Raw genomic sequence first — 20,382 nt, 5'->3', positions numbered from 1 at the left:
TTTTTACATCAAAAAAACGCAGTGTGTGAATACAGCATGGTGAATAGCTTAGAAAAATCAAACTAATTCTTGACCTGCTGTTGATTTGTTCATTCTGCTTCCCAAAGATCACAGTACAGCTCGGCTCACATTTTTCCTGCACTCTGCTTGATTCATACAAAATTCCCAATGGAACATTTACTGTAATGAGGCAGATGAAGACACTTTGGACTCTCTTTGGCTTATAAACAATATTCCGGCATCCACGACTTCATAAAAAACTTTTTTTATTAGATCATTCCATTAAAAGTCGTAAATAGATCAAACAATTATGTAAAAGCTATTACATGTAGTACAAATCTTATTAAACATGTTTCGGACTGAAGTCCTTACTCATTGTATACATCGGCTATCTATTGCAGCCAATTTTGCAATCCAAAAGTCAAATGATACTCCTTCCCTTCTAAGCCCTACTGTGTACCCAAACAGTACTTTTTTCCCACATATGGGGTATTGGTATACTCAGGAGAAATTGCACAACAAATTGCATTGTCCATTTTCTCCTGTTAAACCTTATGAAATTGTAAAATTTCTGGCTGAAGCAACATTTTGTGGGTTAAAAGTAAAATGGATTTTTTTTCCTTCCACATTGCTTCAATTCTTGTGAAGCACCTGAAGGGTTAGTAAACTTCTTTCATATGGTTCTGAGTGTAGCACACAGGGATATGGGGTACTTGGTTCCGGGCAGTGTACGTCTGGGAAATGTCACAGTGGTGGCCGTTACCCGATTCTGTGCCCTGGGCCCTTTTTGTAATGAGGATATTTATAGGGGATTGTTGAATAAAGTTTATATGTGACGCCACTTGTGGTGTTGCAGCTAAGTGTAGGGAGCCAACGCTGCTGAATGTCTCTACTGGGGCTGGTGGTATTGGCAGCTAGTATGGTAGTCCCTTCGCAAGTAGGGTTTTGCCGCAGCGGGTGCATAGTGCAGTGGGCGTCAAAAGAAGGGAGTCCACACTGGTATTCAGTGCCACTGGTTTACTCACTTTCTTGAGATGGTAACTGGGGGTCCAAGGCCGGCTCGTTTTGCCTCCAGGTTCCCTTCGTCCCAGTGCCAGTCTGGTTTCTCTGGTACCTTCTTCCCCTGCACCTGTCTCTGGTAAGTTGGTCCCCGTGGTATAGAACACTGGGGGTCCCCGTTCTGTGGTTTGTCCACTTCTGACCGCCTGATGGTAGCGTGAACCCTGTGGGATTGGAGTTTCTGGTCCAGTCCCCGGTTCTCCTGTTGCTACTGAGTCTTCGGATTCTTTAGGGACAGCAAGGTCCTTGATGGTCCCCTTTGCTGTGCAGGTGTTAACAGGTCGGCTTGACGCTCTTTCCTGTCCTGGGGTCCTGTACCCCATTGGTGCGAAGTTCTGGGAGTACTCCACCGGCAGCCACTTCTTCTGGGTACCAGGTCACCGTTAACCTGAGTCAGGATGTCACTTTGCTTCCACCTTCACACCTCTACAGTCACTACTCAACTGACTACTCTCTACAGTCCATCCATTAGTCCCACTCTAGCTAAGTACCATTGTATGGGGGATTGTTGGGGAAAACTGGGATTACCTGGGTTTTTGGTGGTACCGGCACTGGGGTTCTGGGTAGGCCCTGCATCCTGGTGGGGATGCAGAACCTTGTAGCACACTGATGGTTTCAGTGGTGCTACATTAGCACTTTGAGTGGTGCAGTTTTTCAACTTGTGCCACTTGTGGGGGATTTGTGATGTTTAGGCACATCAGGGGCTCTGCACACCAAACATCATGGGCATTCCAAAAGTCAAATGGTGCTCTTTTCCTTCCAGGCCCTGCCATGCAGCCAAACAGTAGTTTTCCCTGCATATGCGTACTGTTGTACTCAGGAGAAATCGCATAGCAAATTGTATAGTACATTTTCTCTGGTTTCTCTTTTGAAAATGAAAAATTTGGGTCGAAAAAAAGATTTTTCTTAGAAAAATGTTATTTCCAATAATTAGGGCCGAACATTATAAAATTCTTTGAAGCACCTGTGGGTTCAAAGTACTCACCACACATCTACATAAATTCCTTGCGGGGTATAGTTTCCAGGGTTAATGAACTTAATGAACTTCTTAAATGTGTTTTTGAGCACTTTGAGAGATGCTATTTTCACTTTGGGGTTTCTGTTAAATAAGCCACTCAGTCACTTGAAATGGAATGTGGTCCCTAAAAAAATTGGTTTTGTAAATTTTGTTGGAAAAAGGAGAAATTGCTGATAAACTTTTAACCCTTTTCATTTACTAACAAAAAAAAGTAGACATGTGAAAAATTTTATTTATTATCGATTTTGTGTGGTTTAACTATCTAGTTTAAGGACATGAAAATTTAAGGTTTGAAAATTGTGAATTTTTCAAATTTTTTGCCAAATTTTCGATATTTGTAGAAATAAATGCAAATAATATCGAGAAAAATCTCATGAAGTACAACAGTCATGAAAAAACAGTCTCAGAATCACTGGGATAGGTTGAAGCGTTCCAGAGTTACAACATCATAATGTGATGCAGGCTAGATTTGAAAAATGAGACTTGGTCATTAGCGTACAAAGTGGCTCGGTCCTTAATGAGTTAAAGGAGTTGTCCACTGCTCAGACAAACCCTTTTCGATCAGGATGTTTGCTTCAGGTAAAATAACAATACATACTCCACATACTCACATCTGGTGCCAACACTGTTCCAGCGGTGTAGGCACTTGCTTTCCCGGGGCTCATATAACGTTATATGTCATGCGAGCCCTGGGCACAATCAGTGCTGACTTCACTCTCCTCACCTTCAGACATATTAGACATCAAGAGGAAGTGAACAGCCAGATCTCAGGGAGTCCATAGATCTTAACAGCTCATTTACATATTAAGAAAAACGTGGATTTCTCAGGAATAAGACATCGGATCACCGATACCAAGGTATCATTTTATAACATTTTCTATGACCTACATGTCCATGTCGATAGCTTAGGAGGGTTGATCCTATTGACAGATTCTCTTTAAGGATCTCCTATTAAGCCCAGACATAGACTGGAGTTCATAGGAATTAAAATATGATGGAAATGGCCGTATTTATCAGGCTCTCAGCTGTATTAACTCATCGGCTTCCCATGATCTCATTTTCTTGGAGGAACAGGCGTCAAAACAAATGCCCATGCTAATCGAAGCCATATAAATTACACTGTCAAAGATTGGCAGCGACATTTATGTGGTCAAACAGCATCGATCGGAGCAAGTTCTGCTCACTGCTGTAAGAGGCGGGTGCCAGCTGTATAAGGCCATCTGCTGAGTTTGCCATATCATTGGAGCAGCTGCACAGGGGATAAATGGTTTTGGGACCGTTATCTTAAAAGCAGTCTCGCATTATCAATTATATTACAAGTAATAACTTGAGCTAATAAACTCCATAGCTCACAATTACTGATAGATTGTTAGGTGCTTCATGATATATACAGCTCTTGCACCTAGTCCCGCTGCTTTCTGACCGCCCCAGTGTACATCCTGGTTTAGAATGAGTTAGACGGTATATAGTGAGCTCCTGATGTCCCCCTAGTGGTGACAGTTCACAGGCAGCTTATTTTTTAAATTTAAATCTATGCAAAGCTGTATCAGGAAGATGGAGCTCCAAAGACTGCAAAGATTTAAATATGGTAATTAGCACAGAATTCCATATAAAGATGAAAAAGTGCTTGGCCAAGTTTCCATGTTTTATAAGATGGATAACTGTCAAAAGTATATGGCCAGCTGTTAATCAAACATTCCCAAACCCCAATAAAACAAATGTTTTCCAATTTTTCCTAAATATAAACTTTCTATGTGTTTGGGCACATGTAGGACATTTCCTATATCGCCACTATAAGGCTATGTCCGCACGTTGCGTCGGTGTACCTGCAGTTTATTCTGCACGTTTTCCTTCCCTTGGTTTTTGACCAAATGGCTTTTGACCATTTTTCAGCGCTAAAAACGCATGCGTTTTTACCGCGTTTTTACCGCGTTTTTAGCGCTTTTTACCTGCGTTTTCACCTGCGTTTCTGCAGATGCGTTTTTGAGATCAAGACACTGAGAAATAAAGTTGAATTAGTCAAAAAGAATGAAAAAAGAGAAAAAAAGTATAAAATTAACTTTTAATAAAATTATATGGTAAATTATCAATTTTAATGCTATAATAGTGGTTATGCACATTTTAACAGAAAAATAGCTAAAGTTTATTATTTTTTTACATTTAAATTTTCGGTTATTGTGTGTGTGTAAAGGAACATTAGAATCCATTACTTTTTGGCCAGAAAAGCATGCGTTTTTGGAGCCAAAAACGCAGTTGAAAAGCAGGTAAAAAGCATGTAAAACGCAGGAATTGTGATTTTGGTTGCTTTTTGCCATTTCTCATTGACTCCAATGTTAAGGAAACGCTGCAGAAATGGCAAAAACAACTGACATGCTGCTTCTTTTTCAGCATGGTTTTTGACCACAAATATGCAAATTAAACGCTGCTGAAAAAAAAGCAAAGTGCAGACAGGATTTCTGCTTTTCCCATAGACTTTGCTGGAAATCAAAAACGCATGCCATTTTGCCCAAAAACGCTGCTGCCAAAAACGCTGCAGAAACGCGGTAAAAAACGCAACGTGTGAACATAGCCTAAGGGTAAAAAGTTCACACAGTGCGTTTTTCGCGGCGTTTTTAGCGCGTTTTTCGGGTGCGTTTTTGGCCTCAAAACTGCATGACTTTGCTTCGCCAGCAAAGTCTATGAGTTTTCATTTTTGCTGTCCGCACATGACTTTTTTTTTAAGCTGTGTTTTTGAGCTTAAAAAAAAAATGGACATGTCAATTCTTTCCTGTGTTTTTCTGCGTTTTCCCCCCATGCAATGCATTTGAAAAACGCAGAAAAACGCAGAGCTCAAAAGCGCAGCAAAACGCAGCCAAAAACGCAACAAATCGCGGTAAAAACGCATGCGGTTTTTGCCACGTTTTTTTGCCTTGGGTGCGTTTTTGTGCGCTTTTAGAGGCTAAAAACGCACAAAAACGCAGCGTCAAAAACCGCAGCGTGTGCACATAGCCTAAACCACATGCATCCTTTTTATATTTCGTAGGCTAAATTCAAAAGACTATTAACCACCGTGTGATGTCAGGCTTGTCCATTTCATCCCTACTGTATTCTTAAGGTGGCTTTACATGAAGCGCTATCACTAGCGATATCGCTGGTGAAAACACCCGCCTCCGTCGTTTGTGCGTTACGGGCAAATCGCTGCCTGTGGCGCACAATATCGTTAGGAGCCGTCACACGGATTTACCTGCCTAACGACGTTGCTGTGGCCAGCGAACCGCCTCCTTTCTAAGGGGGCGGTTCATGCGGCGTCACAGTGGCGTCACTAAGCGGCCGCCCAATAGAAGCGGAGGGGCGGAGATGAGCGGGCAAAACATCCCGCCCACCTCCTTCCTTCCTCATTGCTGGCGGCCGCAGGTAAGCTGTATTTCTTCATTCCAGGGGTGTCACACGTAGCGATGTGTGCTGCCTCGGGAACGACGAACAACCTGCATCCTCAACAATCAACGATTTTTTGAAAGTGAACGACATGTCAACGATGGACAATATCGTGAGTATTTTCCATCGTTAACGGCCGCTCGTTGGTGTCACATGCAACGACGTTGCTAACGATGCCGGATGTGCGTCACGGAATCCGTGACCCTGGCGATATATCGTTAGATACGTCGCTGCGTGTAACGGGGCCTTTACTGCCGTTACATACGGTACTCATAAAGCTAAAAAAAACTGTAGGATGGTGGAGAAGGCACTAAAATCGATACCAGCAAACCTGAGACTTGTTTTACCTTAAGGTGTTTTACGCTTATTCGAATCTGAATCTCGATCCTTCCTCAGTTGACACACAGACTACTATGTACACCACAGCAGTAGGCTGTTGTCTGAAGTGCTGTATATAAATGGCACCAGCATTACCTATTTACTGTGACTGACTGGTGCTGCAGATGCCTACACTATTACTATAATCAGACCTGAACACTACTAAAGCATCAATCCACTGGGGGGTTATTTCACCCCTGGGGTGGCGCTTTAAATCTAAGCCCAATGTCATATACTAACCTCACAGCAGCTTCAACTTTTACCGACACTACTCCGATCTCTCGGCACCATCTTGTAACTTCTGAATGGCCAGAAGTCAAAATTTCCTGTGCTGAGATATTCTTATGTATGTGCCCCTGCTATGTACTGTGTAATGGCCGTGTCTGACCGTACAGGGACATGGTCTGATCATACCACATCTCCTGGGCTGGGGAGGACACAAAAGAGTATACAAACATTACAGCATTGGATCATAGTTGATTCTTTCTGTGAGGTTAAACATTTCTCTGTCTGTTTTTTAAATATGTTTTACCTCAAAGAAAGAATAATTTGTGATGTAATGTTTGTATACTTTTTTACTTCCTCCCCTGCCCAGTAGTTGTTGTATGATTAGACCATGTCCCTGTACGGTCAGACACAAACATTACACAGTACATAGCAGGGGCACATACAGTGCCTACAAGTAGTCTTCAACCCCCTGCAGATTTAGCAGGTTTACACAATCGGAATTAACTTGGCATTGTGACATTTGGACTGTAGATCAGCCTGGAAGTGTGAAATGCACTGCAGCAAAAAAGAATGTTATTTCTTTTTTTTTTTTTTTTAAATTGAGAAAAGTTTATTCAGAGGGTCATTTATTATTCAACCCCTCAAACCACCAGAATTCTGTTTGGTTCCCCTAAAGTATTAAGAAGTATTTCAGGCACAAAGAACAATGAGCTTCACATGTTTGGATTAATTATCTCTTTTTCCAGCCTTTTCTGACTAATTTAGACCCTCCCCAAACTTGTGAACAGCACTCATACATGGTCAACATGGGAAAGACAAAGGGGCATTCCAAGGCCATCAGAGACAAGATCGTGGAGGGTCACAAGGCTGGCAAGGGGTACAAAACCCTTTCCAAGGAGTTGGGCCTACCTGTCTCCACTGTTGGGAGCATCATCTGAAAGTGGAAGGCTTATGGAACTACTGTTAGCCTTCCACGGCTTGGACAGCCTTTGAAAGTTTCCTCCCGTGCCGAGGCCAGGCTTGTCCGAAGAGTCAAGGCTAACCCAAGGACAACAAGGAAGGAGCTCCGGGAAGATCTCATGGCAGTGGGGACATTGGTTTCAGTCAATACCATAAGTAACGTACTCCACCGCAATGGTCTCCGTTCCAGACGAGCCCGTAAGGTACCTTTACTTTCAAAGCATCATGTCAAGGCTCGTCTACAGTTTGCTCATGATCACTTGGAGGACTCTGAGACAGACTGGTTCAAGGTTCTCTGGTCTGATGAGACCAAGATCGAGATCTTTGGTGCCAACTACACATGTGACGTTTGGAGACTGGATGGCACTGCATACGACCCCAAGAATACCATCCCTACAGTCAAGCATGGTGGTGGCAGCATCATGCTGTAGGGCTGTTTATCAGCCAAGGGGCCTGGCCATCTGGTCCGCATCCATGGGAAGATGGATAGCACGGCCTACCTGGAGATTTTGGCCAAGAACCTTCGCTCCTCCATCAAGGATCTTAAGATGGGTCGTCATTTCATCTTCCAACAAGACAACGACCCAAAGCACACAGCCAAGAAAACCAAGGCCTTGTTCAAGAGGGAAAAAATCAAGGTGTTGCAGTGGCCCAGTCAGTCTCCTGACCTTAACCCAATTGAAAACTTGTGGAAGGAGCTCAAGATTAAAGTCCACATGAGACACCCAAAGAACCTAGATAACTTGGAGAAGATCTGCATGGAGGAGTGGGCCAAGATAACTCCAGAGACCTGTGCCGGCCTGATCAGGTCTTATAAAAGACGATTATTAGCTGTAATTGCAAACAAGGGTTATTCCACAAAATATTAAACCTAGGGGTTGAATAATAATTGACCCACACTTTTATGTTGAAAATTTATTAAAATTCAACTGAGCAACAAAACTTGTTGGTTTGTAAGATTTATGCATCTGTTAATAAATCCTGCTCTTGTTTGAAGTTTGCAGGCTCTAACTTATTTGCATCTTATCAAACCTGCTAAATCTGCAGGGGGTTGAATACTACTTGTAGGCACTGTATATAAGATTATCTCAGCACAGGAACATTTTTTTTAAACACTTCCAATTGTGGAACTTATTATTCTTCCAAGATCTATTGAATAAAGTGAACTTTGTTAATGGGAAAACCCCTTAAACCGATAACCCGTCTTATGCACTAGAATTAGCTACAAAACATGATGTGAACATAGTCTAAAGGCCCCATCACACTAAGCAACATCGCTAGCAACATCGCTGCTAACGAACAACTTTTGTGACGTTGCTAGCGATGTTGCTGTGTGTGACATCCAGCAACAACCTGGCCCCTGCTGTGAGGTCGTTGGTTGTTGCTGAATGTCCTGGGCCATTTTTTAGTTGTTGCTGTCCCGCTGTGAAGCACAGATCGCTGTGTGTGACAGCGAGACAGCAACAACTAATGTGCAGGCAGCAGGAGCCGGCTTCTGCGGAGGCTGGTAACCACAGTAAACATCGCGTAACCAAGAAGCCCTGTCCTTGGTTACCCGATATTTACCTTTGTTACCAGCCTCCGCCGCTCTCACTGTCAGTGCCGGCTCCTGCTCTGTGCACATGTAGCTGCAGGACACATCGGGTTAATTAACCCGATGTGTGCTGTAGCTAGGAGAGCAGGGAGCCAGCGCTAAGCGGTGTGCGCTGCTCCCTGCTCTGTGCACATTTAGCTGCAGCACACATCGGTTAATTAACCCGATGTGTGCTGTAGCTAGGAGAGCAGGGAGCCAGCGCTAAGCGGTGTGCGCTGCTCCCTGCTCTGTGCACATTTAGCTGCAGCACACATCGGGTAATTAACCCGATGTGTGCTGTAACTAGGAGAGCAGGGAGCCAGCGCTCAGTGTGCGCTGCTCCCTGCTCTCTGCACATGTAGCTGCCTGCGCTGGTAACCAAGGTAAATATCGTGTTGGTTACCCGATATTTACCTTAGTTACCAAGCGCAGCATCTTCCACGCGGCGCTGGGGGCTGGTCACTGGTTGCTGGTGAGCTCACCAGCAACTCGTGTAGCGACGCTCCAGCGATCCCTGCCAGGTCAGGTTGCTGGTGGGATCGCTGGAGCGTCGCAGTGTGACATCTCACCAGCGACCTCCTAGCAACTTACCAGCGATCCCTATCGTTGTTGGGATCGCTGGTAAGTTGTTTAGTGTGACTGGACCTTTAGTTTTTGGATGTTCCTGCAGATACAAATATATAAAATGGTCCTCCTATTGGGCTGCATGTGCTGATGGTTACTAAAATGGTACCATTAGTGCATATATCCCTCCTTCATAAACCCCCAGGAGTACACGCATGTGGAGTGCAGCATATACACCAGACTCATGTTGCCTTTGCCTGTTGTATTGTCATCATATATGATGATATCCCACCTGGTATATGGACTGTATATAAATCTAATGAATATCTATTGCAGCACTGGGATAATACTGAACATGTGTCCATACATTTTCCTTTTTCTGTTAAACAGTAAAGTGAGAACAGATGCCGCACTGCACACAAGTATATGTTCTTGGTGCTCACAAAGACCGTAGGAATGATTTGTGCGATAAACTTTGCTTTATTGCCCCTTCAGGGTGCTAAGTCGTGTTCAGAGCCACATTCAACCGTTATTTCAAACGCATTTCATCTGACTTCAATTTCTTTTAAATCTTCCTTTAAATGAACGGTTGTGATTCCTTACACTGCCGCATTTTGGTCATAAATAATGTTTGTCTATTGCTAATAGACATTAGGTTTGGGATCTCTTTAGAAGCTGATGCACCGTTGACCGTTCGTGAAAGTTATCCCATGTGTGCGGGTCATCTGTTATATAATTTCCAACAGCTATGATAGGAATTAATTAATTTTAAAATACCTATAGGGTGTCTTGCATCAGAAAAGGTATTTTGAGAGTGATCTGATTTATGGTAATACATTAATAACAGCATTTTGTACTTTCTTGACATTGTAGGAAAACTATATTTGCACTTATACTATATAATAACCAGCCAGAATGAGGGCGATCATGGGTGAGCAGTAGTCCATGGATAAGTAGTGGTAAAGCGCCATCTAGTGGTCAATCAGATGTTTTTATATGTTCAGCAGAAGCATTTGTATCCTCATGAGGACATCATAATATACACAGAGGATTCTTGTAGGAGCGTGCAATCTAAAAGTGAAATCCAACAAGAATAACAGAAAAGGAAAACATTTTTTCTTTTTGAGTAGACCAGAATCAATGTGCACCATAGTGTTGGTTTCCAACTCTAACTAATTCATAAAACTTCCCATGTGACCCCTTCTGTTATCATATTCGGGAGAGCAGCACGTCCTATAACAAGCTCCATTTTCAGTGCCATAGAGGGAAATAAAGTTATATTCTTACTATTTTACAGTTTAGGCTACCTGTTGCTTCTTTATCATTAAAACATTTTTCCTGATATGTTTTATCCTGCCTGCCCTCATAATTATTTTCCTGCCTAAAGTTCTACTGAATGCATGGGAGGTGAAGGCACATGTGGTGGAAAGGACCAAATTCTGAGGAAAATGTAGGAAAGGACAATAGAAAAGTTAAAGGGAACTTCTAAAGATCCTTTATGATATGCTAATGAGCGCAGGGACTAGTTCCTGCACTCATTCCGCCCTCTTAGCATGTTAGCACACACACAGGGGCGTGCTAACATGGTATTCAATGCCCATTGCCCAGCGTCATCAGCAGTGATGTGCGTACCTGTGTCCGTTGTCACCGCTTCAGAACACTGAGTTTAGGGTCAGTGCACATTATCAGGATGCCCCACACTTCCGGTCATGCGCACTATGAAGCCGGGTGTATGCGTTTTGGCTTCAGAGAGGTCTAGTGCGCATGACCAGAAGTACAGAGCATCCTGATCATATGCACTGACCCTAAATCCTGCGTTCTAAAGCAGTGACACAGATACTCGCATCACCGCTGATGACGCTGGGCAATGGGCATTGAATAGCATGTTGACAAGCCCCTGTGGGTATGCTACCACGCTAAGAGGGCGTAATGAGTGCAGGAACTAACGCTCTTGCGACTAGTCCCTGCGCTCATTAACATATCATAAAGGATCGTTAGAAATACTCTTTCTAAAGATCTCTTTATCTATGCTACTATATACAGGGACAGTTGGGCAGTTATTAGCAATATACTCACAGAACTGCTCGTGGTTCTGGGTGCATGTTGCACCTGACAGGTTCCCTTTAAATTAGTAAGGTGAAGTGATAGGCCTATCTAAAGAAATGTATTTTTAGCGCATGCTTCACACTGTGGATATTGGAAATTAACCGGATTGTCTGGTATAGTGCATTCCAGAAAATTGGTGCAGTATGACAAAAGTCTTGACAGGACATAAATGGGAAGTTTGGATTATGGAGGATCCTATTCTTAAGTCATTAGCAGGATGAAGAACATGGTTAGGGTGGTTAAGAGAGATGAAGAAGGCGATGCAAGAAAGTGCAGAACTGTGGAGAGCTTGTAAGTGAGCGTGATAAGTTTGTTATAGTCTATGACGGATGGTCAACCTCTGCAATGACTGCCACAGAAATCAATGTAACCTGAAAAACCTATTATTTCAGTTATCTTAATTTACTAATCATACACAAAGTCAGTGTCAGGGAGCACAAAGCAAATCTCAACATATGAACCCTATGATGGTTCTTGATAAGGATCTGGTGTGTATTTCCTACTTTACCACCTTTCCATGGACTATAGGGCAATTGCCAAAATCAATTGTATTTTATAGATTCTATCTACTTATTTGCAGGGGTTGAGAAAAACCAGGGTTTAGTCTCCTCTCTTCCAAAGCCCTACGCCAACCCATAGCTTTTCACCCTGAAGATACTCCAAGCATAGGAGCATCATCAGGTCAGAACTATGCATTTCCATTGGTTTCTACATGTGAAGAACAATAAATAAGTGGGGTTACAACCTATAAATATTGTAACCTCCAGGTGCCAAATCTCAAGGAGATCAAGCTCTCGTACAGGTCATTATAATAACTTACCACAGATTACACTGGGTTACTCTATAAATTAGTGGTGGGAAACCTCGAGCCTACAGGCCCTTTACACCCCAAGACATTATTTGCTCTGGCCATCAGGCAGCTTTCCATACACCACAGTGCTTGGGCCACCTAGCCTTTAATTTTTTTTCCTAGAGTGCAAGCACACACGCAGTACATGCAATACTGGAATACGTTTGCATTGATTAAATTTTCTTTTTTTTTCTTCACAGTTTATATATGATGAAAAAGTATCCTGGTGAGTAAAAGACAACAAACTGCATTGACCTCACTTTATGGGATTTTATTTTGCTTTTCCCACAACAAACTAATGTGACGCCCCTGGACTACTCAGGTCGTCACAGGGTACTGCACAAACTGCCCTCCCCGTGCAGTATTCAACCTCCCATGGTTCTGGGTCTCTATCCTACGGTACTGCCTCCACAAGCATTCACAAATCCTAGATACACTTTGCACCACACCCTGTCAGGCACACCAGTAGGCTGCTTAAGCAGGAATAGGGCCGCCCACCTAGGGGTCAGACAGGGAGGTGGGAGGTGTCAAGTCAGTTCAGTGGTAGCCCTGGAGCTGTGAGGAGCTCTGAGAAAGCTGGGCGTTGGAACTCACAGGGGAGACGTAAACTAGGTCGCAGACGGTGGTCTGAATCTAGAGGAGTCGGACCTCCAGTCGCAGGGGATTGAGGCTAAGTGCCTGGGACCCGTCACGGAGGACGGTCAGTAGCCTGGTCCTATCACCGGTCTGGGACTGTAGGCAAGACGGGGTACACGGACCCTAGGTCAAGGAGAAGCTTCAGGCGACCCGGCAATTAACCTGTGGAGGACAGGGCCTTTATGGACTGTTCCTACCAGCTCAGAGATCGGGGGCACTAGCGCAACGAGGGGGATAGGGCTTTCCTAGCAAGCAGCCCACTGAAATCCCAAGCGTGAGCCCCTAAGAGCAGGCTCCTCCACTTAGTGGGGAGCAGGGCCCGGACAGCTCCAAGCTACCGGGCCACAACGGATAATCTAAAACTTAGTGCCAGGAGGCAGGTTATGGACCACCGGCAGTACTGTAGGGGACGGGACCCAGACGAGCTCCCCTCGAGAGGCAACGGCATTCAGAGACTTGGTTTACCCTGTTGTCAGCGTCTGCTTCATTGCTGAGTGAGTACCCGACTGACCCCTGCACTGTGTTCCCGCATCAACCACCAGAGTCCTGGGGCCTACCCCTACCCGTGGAGGGCAACGTCACCTAGCTACCCCACTCCATCACCCCGGGTACTCCCAACGGCAGCGGCGGTACTCCCACTTACCACACACCACAGGTGGCGTCACGAACTATACCAAATCCCCTCTAAATACTCCCTTTCCATTTGAGTGTGACCCCTAAGCCCCTGGGTCCGGAGACCCTCGAGCCACGAACGATCACCACCCCCGGATCCGAGCGGTTCAATCCGCTGCAGGGGCGGCACAGTAACATGTCTTCTTTCTCTTTATAGGTGGGAGTCTGTAATTCTGGTCACCATGTACGCTATCTACATCCTTATAATGAAGTACGTTATTTCAATTTTAAAGTAGTGTTCTAGTCTTCTGTCTTCAGGAGCGCTCCTCCACCTCCCAGCTTACAGCCTTACTAGGGGTGATACTCTCCTGAAGGTTGAAAATTCAGACCCTCAGCATGGTTGTGCTGCTGGTGGGGACTGAGCACTCTCCCAGACTGTTATCAGAGTCAGCTTTGTGTCTGATGCAAAATAAAAGCACTGGCGTCTGAGGCTGGTGGAATCAAGCCATTAGGCCATCTTCAGCATGGCGTTTACAGGCACTAAAATATAGAGTATCCAAGTAGCACATGCCCTTTTCCTAGTTAACTAGACTCTCAGAGTTTCCAGAGGTGGCTGGTAACCTAGGCAACGAACTGTAAACTATAGAATTATAAATCCCTCCGCTCTGGGAATTTGTAAGGATTTTTAATAAGAGGTAAATTGCAAAGTTGCTTGTTTTTACAAGTACTTTGCTACCTTACCATCTAAGATTGTCAGTCAACCTATTTAATATGCGCTCAGGTGTCCTGATCAGTAATCAAACGTGGCAGCAAAAATTGTATTTATTTTCTGAAAATGAGAAATGGTCAAAATATAACAAAAAAAATGCATTGCTTTTAGAGACTTCAAATAATGCAAAGAAAACAAGTTCATAATCATTTAGAAACAACAATACTAATGTTTTACTTCAGGAAGAGTTCAGAAATCAATATTTTGTGGAATAACCATGATTTGTAATCACAGCTTTCCTGCGTCTTGGCATGCTTTCCACCAGTCTGTCACACTGCTTTTAGGTGACCTTATGCCACGCCTGGTGCAAAAATGTAAGCAGTTCTTCTTGTTGTGACTATCCATCTTCCTCTTGATTACATTCCAGAGGTTTTTAATGGTGTCCTCAGGTCTGGAGATTGTGCTGGCCATGACAGGGTTTTGATGGGGTGGTCCTTCATCCACACATTGATTGACCTAGCTGTGTGGCATGGCGCATTGTCCTGCTGGAAAAAACAGTCCTCAGAGTTGGGGAACATTGCCTGAGAAGAAGGAAGACATTTTTTTACCAGGATAACCTTGTATGCGGCTTGATTCATACGTCCTTTGCGAAGTTTAATCTGCCCAATTCCTGCCCAATTTCTAGAGTGAGGTAATCTTCTCTGATCAGTCTAATCTCCAGCTTTGCCCAACACCTGGTCATTAAATGGTTAGGCAGAGACCTGGAGAGGCGTCCAAGCCACGGTGTCTTGCACCCACTGTGAAATTTGGTGGAGGATCGGCGATGATCTGGGGATGCTTCAGCAAGGCTGGAATTGGGCAGATTAAACTTTGCATGCCAAGACGCATGATTATTCCACAAAATATTGATTTCTGAACTCTTCCTGAGTTAAAACATTAGTATTGTTGTTTATAAATGATTATGAACTGGTTTTCTTTGCATTATTTGAGGTCTGAAAGCAATGCATTGTTTTTTGTTATTTTGACCATTTCTCATTTTCAAAAAATAAACAGAAACTTTATTGCTTGGAAATTCAGAGACATGTAGTAGTTTATAGAATAAAAGAACAATTTACATTTCACTCAAAAATATAAAGAGAAAATTCAGAAAAACTGTAGAGCTGTATATATATATATACATATATATATATATATATATATTTATATATAACTCTTCTGAAGCTGTATATATATATATACATATATATATATATATTTATATATAACTCTTCTGAAAATGTCATCATTTATGGTCAACTGAAGCTGTATGAGGCCATCAGGTTATGCCAACAACAAATCAACTTGGCAGACATTGTGAGAGGGTAAAGGGGGCACTTATTTCAAATTTCTGTCTACACAATGAAAGCTGTCAATCATCATTTGGGGGTTAGTAGGGAACTGAGCTAAACTGAAATCATTGAAAGGATTGTACCAGATAGTGATTTTTAACAGATAATGGGGATTTTAGAAAAGCTACAGTAAGGAGTTTAGTAAGTAACCCAAAACTAACATCAAGGTTTGTTCCCCTATTTTTTGCTGCTTATAGATTTAAAAGCATAAACCTGGTGACAGATTCCCTTTAGGAATAAGCAGTAGCATTTTCTGACAGTAAGCATTGGTGGCCACGAGTCAACGCCGAATTTGTGTTATAGCTGTTGGCAGATAATAATTGGTAGATTGGTGAAGGGGTTAAAGGGGTGTCCGGTCTAAAGGCCCTGTTACACTCAACGACATCGCTAACGAGATGTCGTTGGGGTCACGGAATTCGTGACGCACATCCGGCCTCATTAGCGACGTTGTTGCATGTGACACGTACGAGCGACCGTTAACAATGCAAAATACTCACCAAATCGTTGATTGTTGACACGTCGTCCATTTCCCAAATATCGTTGCTGGTGTTGGACACAGGTTGTTCGTCGTTCCTGAGGCAGCACACATCGCTATGTGTGACACCCCAGGAACAACGAACAACACCGTACCTGCATCCTCCGGCAACGAGGTGGGCGTGACTTTCATGCGGCTGCTCTCCGCCCCTTCTATTGGACGTGTGCCGTGTGACGTCGCTGTGACACCGCACGAACCGCCCCCTTAGAAAAGAGGCTGTTCGCCGCCCACAGCGGCGTCGCTAGGAAGGTAAGTTGGTGTGACAAGTACTAGCGATATTGTGCGCCACGGGCAGCGATTTGCCCGTGACGCACAAACGACAGGGGCAGGTGCTTTTGTAACGGGGGCAGGGGGCGCCTCAGGGGGTGTAGTCGGGTCCCCTCGCCTTGTGGGCCGCAGGCTGAACCCCGGCCCGGCCGTTACTTGCAAAACAGGTGTGTTGTTGGGGCAGAGTGTGGATGCATGGGGCCCATTCATGACAGCGTTCTTTCTGTGCTCTCCAGCTCCTTCTTCACTGTCAGGAAAGAGACAATTGCAGGCAGCAGATAAACCAAACACCGATTTATTAAACAAAGCTTCCATCTTTTTGTTTGCAGCAGGTTTACTTTAGTACGTTACAAGTTACAGGCCCTTTTCTACAAAAACGGTTTCCTTTTTCTCTACGGGCACTTTCCTTTGCCTGCAGGGGACATACGTTAACCCACTAGTAGCTGCGCTCTAACCCGAATTTACTGTAGGGCAGATCCAGCACACACTACCGGCTCTGGATAAGTTCTCACCTCTCCACTTCTTTGTCAGGGCACTAACCTTCGCCTGCCGGGGCCACTTGTTATCCCCCTGATAGCTGCACTCCACTCTAGTACACACCACCGGCTCCGGACTAGTCCCAACTCTTCCACCGTTTCTCATGGGTTTCCTCTGCTTTCTAGCCAAGAGTACTCACTCAGGCTGACTGCCTCGTCTCACTCCCCCACTCTGCCCCGTCACCTCAGACCGAGCTTGCTCGCCTCTCACATCTCACTGCACACTGGACTCTGCATTCAGAACCCTTCCTTCCCCACCTAGGCTGCCCTGCCCCTTCCTTCCCTGCCACTGTTACCAGGGGAACCACTGCTCTGCACTGGTACCTAGTGGGGAAACAGTTTATGACAGGTAACATTTTACCATCAACATTTACAATTTGCCACCATACTACTGTGGCGTCTTCAGGGGGGGAAAAACCGCTCCTTCACTACCAGGGGTCCGACTACCCCTTACACTTTCACGAGCGACATCGCTAGCGATGTCGCTGCGTGTAAAGCCCCCTTTAATCCATAAGTCTGCAGACTTATGGATTAAAGGGGGCTTTAATCCATAAGTCTGCAGACACTCTATGTGACTATAGACTTGTGAATACTCACATCACACACACTGAGCACACTGAGCAAAGCTGTGCCCATCTAGCTGGATTCTGGCTAGGAGTATACATATTCACATATTTGCAGCTGCGTGACCGCCGTTCCCAGCTCTAGCACCGACGAATCCTCACAACGCACAGTGGCATCATAAGTCTGCAGTCACATAGAGTGACACATAGAGTGACTGCAGACTTGTGGATTTAGACCAGACAACCCCTTTAGTATGTGTATCACTCGTGGTTTAGAGCAGTGGATTGGTTAATGCCAATAATAATGACAACAAAGAAGTTTCAGCATCACTGATAGGGTTAAAGGCAATATACACAATGGTTTTGGCAGTCAAGAGATAATGTCAGGATTCCTGATTATTTAGAGTAGTAATGGGTTAATTTTAGGATCCCTGAAGAGATTTTTCTTTCACATCTGGGGTCCAATGGTTGCTTAATGGTATAGTCTCCAGCTTTGTTCTTTCAGTAACCTATTCCCTCCATGTGCTAAGTATGGGTATGACTACAGAGAGGACAGTGCAGCTTTTTCAGTAAGGCTGCACAGTTCTCTCTCTCTGTAATTGGCCCGGCAATTCGGGAGCACTGCGACCAATCACTAGGCGGGTAAAGGTATCTTCTCAGGGACAGACTTTCCCTAAGCAGAGAAAGCTTCTACACTGTTACTACATCTGATTTCCCCAAAAAACAGGATATATGGTTCGTATAGAGCATAACATTGCTATGTTTAGACATCCATTAAAAGTATCTTTCTAGGATTCCACAGAATAAAAACAAACTGGTTTTTATAACTACAAAAATCAATGGTGAAAATGAGTCATTATCAGCAGATACGAGGCATAAAAGATGTGAAACACAGTTTGCCCTGAAGCCCATCTTGGTTTTTATATATAATAAGTCAAAATGTTGTTTTTCCAGCTGAATTTCAAAACCTGCATAGCTCAAGATGAGAAATTGTCACATTTTGGGAGATTAAGACCTGTGTTTTCTCGCAAATAAGTATAAGTAATCCAGATACTCTTTTAATCCAGATACAACTCATCTATACACCAGTGCTTTGAGAAAAGGAAAAAAGGAGCAGGAAACCTGGCAAACGGGCTGGCAAGCAATGCAGAAGTAGATGACAACATCAACTGCGATGCCACTGTGGTGTTACTCAAAAAAGGTGAATTTATCTGCAGTGTTATCTACAATTTACCTTAGATTCTAATTGTCAATGTGTCGGGTGATTCACATTGCTGTAATTCCTAATAGAGATGATCTATCGTACTGAAATTTCGACTGTACTTTGATCCATGAGAAATTGATGTTTTAAGAGCAAGTGTTAAAAGTGTTCACCATTCGCATCCGAGCACGCGCCATTCCATGTTGTTGAATGTATTCCTCGTCGATCAAAGCCAAAATGGTTTCTTTGTCAATCACCATACCATCAAGTTTCCCAAGTAAATCCAGGGAATCCTTTAGATACGAAGGAGGCGCAATAACTTTACTTGGAAAACTTAATGGTATGGTGGTTGACAAAGAAACCATTTTGGCTTTGATCGATGTATTCCGCACAATGTCTGGAGTCATAGCCTGAATTTCTGTCAGAGAACCTGTAATGTTCGTGGCTTGTTACTGTACACCCAACCTTTCAAATACCCCTAAAGGATAAAATCCAGCAGTGTTAAATCAGGCGATCATGATGGCCACAGTCCACCAAAGAAGGCTTCAATCTGTCGTGCTGAGACCCCACATGTGACATGTTGCACCATCCTGTTGGAAGTAGCCCAGTCTAAGATCTTCATCGTCCAGCTGATTGACAAGATTTGGAAGATTTGCATTTACATCGCTGTTGTCTCTGTTACTTGAAAAATTTAGGGCTAAAAGCCTAAAGATTTAAAGGGTAGGATCTATCACTAATTAAAATCAGACTTATGCCTATGACTGTGATAGCAGCTTGCACCTGTTCACACTTGCTTTATTCTGTATGTAGGTGCTGGTCAGTTTCTTGGGTTTTTTATTAGATGTGGTGCCTCAATATTTGACTGAGCACTCCTCCCATCAGCCTAAGGGCTCATTCAGATATATGGGGGTTTTTTCACTTAAGAATAAATGGTCCTTATTTAATCAGTGATTTTGTTTAGAGTTGCATCAGATTGTCATCAGACTGTCAGCCGCGTTTTGGTTGGAGTTTTATCAGTTTTTCTACCTTCTTCCATCTAGCAGTCTGTGAAAATCGGACAACACTCAAATGGCATCCAAATGCCATTTTTTCACAGACCTATAGATTGCCATTGCTGATTTTGATCTGATACTTGGATCTATATTGGACATGTCTCCATGATTTTGCGCACACAAAAAAGGTGAATATATAAACATCGCCATAAACTGTACCATCTTCGAGTTCTATCCATGAAAAACATGGGTAGAAATCATACATGAAAAATGACATCTTAAACAGCCTTTAGGCTGTTTTTAAAAAGTGGCGGATCCTACCTGCTCTTTAAATTTGTAGCCTTTTAGCCTGGGAGAGGCATGTTGGAAAAATATTAGGTTTAGGGTTTTAGCGTCTTACTCGAGAAAGGTCACCTTGTCATGGCTGTTCAGCTCACAAAAGTTAACCAATTATGCACCAAGTATATTTTTTGCTGTGTTTTTTTTTCTTTTTTTCTTGCTGTATTTTTGCTACTATTTTTTGCTGCACTTTTGTTGCTTTTTTTCAGGATGCCAAAGTTCAGGCTTTGCTTCCACCTTGCAAGCATAAACAATGCGAGGTGTTAGGCCACCAATACAAGATGTATGTAAAAGCATAAAATACTTTTGAGTAAAAAAAAAAAGGGCAATTTGATCAAACTATTTAGAGGATACAAGGTTTTTTATGTTTAATAGGTAAAGCATTGTTTGGTTTTAAGGCATCATTACTTTATCACTAATTCAATTAAACTTTGTTTGGAGTAGGGGGAAACAA

At 43.5% G+C, this 20,382-nt stretch overlaps 1 protein-coding gene across 1 annotated transcript in view; it reads left to right on the top strand.

Annotated features, from left to right (window-relative positions):
* The window catches only part of SLC24A3 (solute carrier family 24 member 3), a 628,867-nt gene that overhangs the window by 535,004 nt on the left and 73,481 nt on the right, over positions 1 to 20,382 (top strand). The window contains exons 8-10 of the mRNA XM_075339395.1: positions 12,351 to 12,376; positions 13,616 to 13,669; positions 18,464 to 18,597. Of these exons, the coding sequence (XP_075195510.1) occupies positions 12,351 to 12,376; positions 13,616 to 13,669; positions 18,464 to 18,597 (214 nt within the window). The remainder of the gene's footprint in view (positions 1 to 12,350; positions 12,377 to 13,615; positions 13,670 to 18,463; positions 18,598 to 20,382) is intronic.

This window comes from Anomaloglossus baeobatrachus, chromosome 3 (genome assembly GCF_048569485.1).
Source record: "Anomaloglossus baeobatrachus isolate aAnoBae1 chromosome 3, aAnoBae1.hap1, whole genome shotgun sequence".
Classification (NCBI taxonomy): Eukaryota; Metazoa; Chordata; class Amphibia; order Anura; family Aromobatidae; genus Anomaloglossus; species Anomaloglossus baeobatrachus.
The sequence above is the reverse complement of the archived record's forward strand: the minus strand, read 5'-3'. Positions and strand labels throughout refer to the sequence as shown.